This window comes from Camellia sinensis, chromosome 10 (genome assembly GCF_055761805.1).
Source record: "Camellia sinensis isolate YWXY chromosome 10, ASM5576180v1, whole genome shotgun sequence".
NCBI classification, from domain to species: domain Eukaryota; kingdom Viridiplantae; phylum Streptophyta; class Magnoliopsida; order Ericales; family Theaceae; genus Camellia; species Camellia sinensis.
This window is the reverse complement of record NC_138970.1, coordinates 4,112,539-4,117,764: the sequence shown is the minus strand read 5'-3', so window position 1 is coordinate 4,117,764 and position 5,226 is coordinate 4,112,539. Positions and strand designations below refer to the sequence as shown.

General features: G+C 38.5%; 1 protein-coding gene across 1 annotated transcript; it reads left to right on the top strand.

Annotated features, from left to right (window-relative positions):
• The first annotated feature begins 4,788 nt into the window (after positions 1-4,788).
• On the top strand, positions 4,789-5,226 carry LOC145801537 (uncharacterized). The gene has a single exon (XM_082893308.1). It carries the CDS (start codon positions 4,789-4,791, stop codon positions 5,224-5,226), a length of 438 nt encoding a protein of 145 aa, XP_082749434.1.

Sequence of the window (5,226 nt, the reverse complement as noted above, 5' to 3'; positions counted from 1 at the left end):
TATTCAATATACAGCCCTAGGCTTAACAGGCCATGTTAGCCACCGCCATGCAATCTTTTCTTGAGAGAGGATTTTTGCCAAAATGGCCTCTCAAACTTGAACCTTTAAGCCGAATCTAACTGGGGCAAACTTTTATTTCATTACATGTGATGCCATTGCCCTTCAATATTTGTTTATTCTTTATTTATACCTTGTATTCCTTGCATATAATACTCATGCTTTGTAGTTGAGGCTAGATACTCTGACTGGTGTCAAAATAATTATTATATTGTGAAAATTGACCATATTATATATTACAAAAAAAATTCATTGTTTGACAATGGTATAAATATATAATTTTTTTACAGAATGACAAATTTAAATATTATTTGTGTAGGCTCTATAATGAAAGAGAAAGAATAAAGAAGAGCTATTGTTAAATTTTGATATTGTGAAAATAAAATACTGTTGAAAATGAAATTGAAAGAGTTATTGACCAATTTTGACTTGTTTCCACAGCATCAAATCAACGTATTCACATGGTATTTGCGGATCTATAAAATAATTATAATTAAAACAATGGACGGCACCAATCTGAACTTTTTTAATTAGTTGAGTAAGAGGCAATATCAGTTCCATTCATTCTTTTTAGACAATCATATTAAGGTCAAATTTGGAAAGTCTATAAAAAGTTAAAAAGTTAAAAAATTATTCAAAAAGTTAAAAAGTTAATATTATTTATCAAAAGTCAACAATTACGGTTACATAATTTTTAATTCTAATTTTCATCTACACACTAATTTATACAATTTTTTAATACACATTTTTTTTTATAAAAAGTCAAAAAATTAACCTAAACATCGATATTTTTTTTCTTAATTTTTTAGTCTAAAAAGATAAAAAATACATTTATTTAGGATATCCCAAACAACCCAAGTAAAAACATGACACAATAATACTCCATTATTACTACGTAGGATTTTTCTCAATGTGATCTTTTGTGTTTTCGAAATGAAAACAATAACGAAGTTAAAATAATGAATAAAAAAAAGAGTAAAAGTGTAAATTACAAATATATTTCTTAAAATTTGCTTAAAATATGAATTGTTTCTTGTGATTTAAAAAATTATAAATAACTCCCTGTCAGAATTTTTTATTTAAAATAATTAATTGAAAAAGTGAAATTTCTAACTATTCATTTATATAATAATAAAATTATCTGAATTATTAATTGAAACAAAATTTTAACATTATTAAAAATTGTTAATTAATTTGATGATTTATTAATAAAATGACCTATTTGTTATGAAATTAGAAACTTTGAGGGACATAATATAATTTCTAGAATCATAGAAGATAATTTGTAATTTAAATAAATTTCAGATAGTGTTTGTAATTTATCTAAATGTGTTCAACGAAATTACAACCAAACATGTTTTTATTGGAGTTCTATTGAGGTCTTTACATATTTAATCACAAGACAAGGGATCGATAGTCCAATAGTTGTTTGCTATAGCCCTAATCGTTGGGTCTTGGGCCCAAGCCCAATCTTTGTTTGAATGGACGAATTATAAACTAATGGCTACTATTGCCCAAGCCTAATTTTTTATTGCACTGGTCTATATTTCACTAATTTTAAGTTGAGTGAATTACATTAGTAGTCCTTTATTTTAGTTTTTAATTTTTGAATTATGATACATTTTATTTTAAATTTTAAAGACATATAAAAAATAAAAAATAAAGTAATATAACAAAAAAAATAAAATAAAAGTAATATAATTGTTCACAATGACTTTTGGGAGAATTGGCTTATTATTATTATTTTTAATTCTGACGTAATTTCACTTCAGACTGCTAAGAGGATTTGATTTGAGGGACCAGTTCGGGCCGTGCGTCTAACACAACCCTCCACTTCAATTATTAGATAAATTTGATTTTGAAAAATATTTGGTATTTCAAAATTTTGTGTCTTAAATAATTTAAATTTGTTAAAAATGACGTCGTTTTACACTCATTTACACTCAAAACGACGTCGTTTTGAGTGATTTGAGCTATTTGAGTCACAAAATTTTAAACTGCTTAGCATTATTGTTGATTTTTTAATGGGTAGATTATAAATATCTTTTTTTAAATTTATTTAAAATATAAATTATCTTTTATAATTTAAAAAATTATAAATATCTTTTTATTAAAATTTTTTATTTAACAGAATTAATTAAAAAAATATAATTCATAATTGCTCTCTTATACAATAATAAAATTACCTAAATTATTAATTGAAACATATTTTTAACATTATTAAAAACTGTTAATTGACTTGATGATTTATTAATAAAATGAAAGATTTATTATGAAATTAGAAATCTCAAGGATAATTCGTATTTTAATCAAATCTCAGGGAGTGTATTTATAATTTACCATTTTTTTATTGAGAGGGAGATTTATAATCTGGTTTTGGGTCGTGGAAGAAGTCGGACTAGATAGGGCCGAGCACGTTTGGGCCGAGCTAATTTGGGCCTGTTCCGAGTAGGTTTCACTCAGTCGTGGCTCGGGCCCCCTGTTTAGGCCGAGCTAACTGGGGCTTTCCTGGAGTTGATCTTGCTCGGTCGAGGCCTAGGCCCGAGGTCCAGGTCCCATGTTTGGACTGAGCTTACTTGGTCGAGATGACCGCCTGCCAACCCGGGTTCCATGGATCGCACGTCTAGCTTAGCGGGAAATGTCTTTTGTTCACCGGGCGACCTGTCTTCAGCTCGGCTTTGCCAGAATGCTACCGAGCTCGGTCGTTATGGAGCTCGGCGAGTGGAGCACTCAAGCACGTTACGCAACACAGTCATGGATGGCCGAGGTAATGCCGCTGGGCTACCGAGTTCCCGCTAGTGTTGTCTGACGGTTTGGTTAGGTGGTATTCGCTGGATTTGTGCTGACAGATGGGAGAGCAGCTCCACGTGTCGAGAGACTAATGGGTGCAGAGTTGAGCGTTGAAAGTATACAAGCATGACTGCGCCCCCCATGCTAGGAATGGAACATCATTTGGTGAGAAACACTCATTGTGATATATCTCTCTCTTCCTCTCTCTCTCTCCCTGAGTGTGTGTGCTAACTTGACCATTAGAGGGGTTTTCTGGCCACACACCGCCGGGTAGCTCACCGCCGTTGTGCTCGTAGGTCGATTGGATAGACAAAGAGTTTGGACGAAAGGAGTACGGGCTCCGCGAAATATTTGCTCCCCGTACAATTGGCGCCGTCTGTGGGAAACTTGATAGACAAAACCTTGTCTTCCAGGCTCATCTGATCCCATTCCATGGCAAACAACGATGAAAAGGCTCAGTTTCTTGGATGCCTACCGCGGTTATCATCAGATTGCCATGCATGGTCCCGACCGTGAGGTAACCTCTTTCACCACTACAAAGGGACTCTTCTGCTATCGAGTCATGCCTTTTGGTTTGAAAAACGCCGGGGCAACTTTCCAAATGATGGTGACCAAAATGTTCGCCCCTCTGCTAGGCCGAACGATATAGGCTTACATCGATGACATGGTGGTCAAAAGCAAGCATCAGGCAGACCACTTGTTCGATCTAGCCGAGATGTTCGTCATTCTCAAACAGCACAAGCTACGCCTGAATGCATCCAAGTGTGCCTTCGGCGTGAGATCCGGAAAATTCCTAGGCTTCCTAGTCACAAACCGAGGCATCGAGGCAGATCCCACACAAATCAAAGCCATATAAGAATTAAAACAGCCCAACTCAGCGAAAGACGTGCAACATCTGGCCGTAATGGCCGCCACGCTTAATCGATTCATAAGCCGATCATCAGATCGCTGTCGTCGTTTCTTTCGAGCCCTGAAATCCAAGTTTTCGTAGGACGAGGAATGTGACAGGGCTTTGGCCGAGCTAAAGGCGTATCTGTCTTCTGCTCCATTATTGGTGACACTAAAGCCCAGCAAAGAACTCTACCTTTATCTGGCCGTTTCTCAGCATGTAGTTAGCGCAGTGCTTGTTCGGTCATAAGGAATCCAGTATTTCCCCATCTTTTACGTGAGCAAAACCTTGCTACCTGCAGAGTCGAGATGCTTGCTGCTGGAAAAACTTGCCTTGGCGTTGATGATGGCCTCCAGGAAACTGGCACACTATTTTCATGCTCACACAATCATTGTTTTGACCGAGTTCCCACTCAAAGCTTTGTTCGAGCGGACGGATTTCTCCGGTCGAATCCTCAAGTCGGCGGTCGAATTGGGACAATTCGACGTCAAGTTCCAACCCCGCACTGCCATAAAAGCACAGACATTGGCCGATTTCATTACTAAATTCTCACATGGAATTCATCCAGTATGCCCGGTGGATCTTGCCACGACAGCTGAGGAGGTGAATGCAGGCTCGCCAGAAATTACACAGTAGGGCGATGTTGGCGACGCGGAACTTGCGCGCCCCGCTATAGAACCTTCAGCCGGCATAGTACTATAGCCCGGCAATGCGACGCCGGACTTGGGCATAGCAGTTCAACCTGTTAGGTCCGGTGCTGCATCACCGAGGGGGGTAAAGAACAGCCGAGCGACCGTGATCCCATCGACCTTCAAGCCTCCTAGGACCCCTCAGAGTGTTGGAAGCTCTTTGTCGGTGAAATGTGGAAACTTTTTATAGATGGAGCCTCAAATTGTCACAGTGCCGGGCTGGGCATAGTTTTGATCTCCCCAGATAGTCTGACCATCGAACACTCTATCACACTCGGATTCCCTGCATCAAACAATGAGGCTAAGTACGAGGCGCTGCTGGCCGGACTTAAGAGCGCGCTCTAGTTGCGCGCATCCAAGCTGATGGTTTACAGCGATTCCCAACTTCTTGTCAACCAAGTGTCTGGGGTCTACGAAGCTAAAGATGACAGAATGACAAAGTACCAAGCTCTGGTAAGAGACCACATCAAGCGATTCCAGGCGATAAGGGTCCAACAAATTGGACGGGAAGAAAACGGCTGTGCGGATGAGTTAGCAGGTCTGGCTTCCATGGTCGACAGAACATCTTCCAATCCTCTCCTGATTGAGTTTCTTCCAAGGCCTAGTATTGAGGAACCCAAGCAGATAGAAGTACTTTGCACCGAGCTTGGCCCGTCTTGGATAGACCCTATTATCCTTTTCCTAAAAGAGCGCACCCTTCCGGCCGATGAAAAGGAAGCGCATAAAGTCCGGGTGAAGTCAGAACGGTTTTGGCTCTCTCCATCTAGTGCTTTATACAAAAAGTCTTTCACCGGTCCTTAG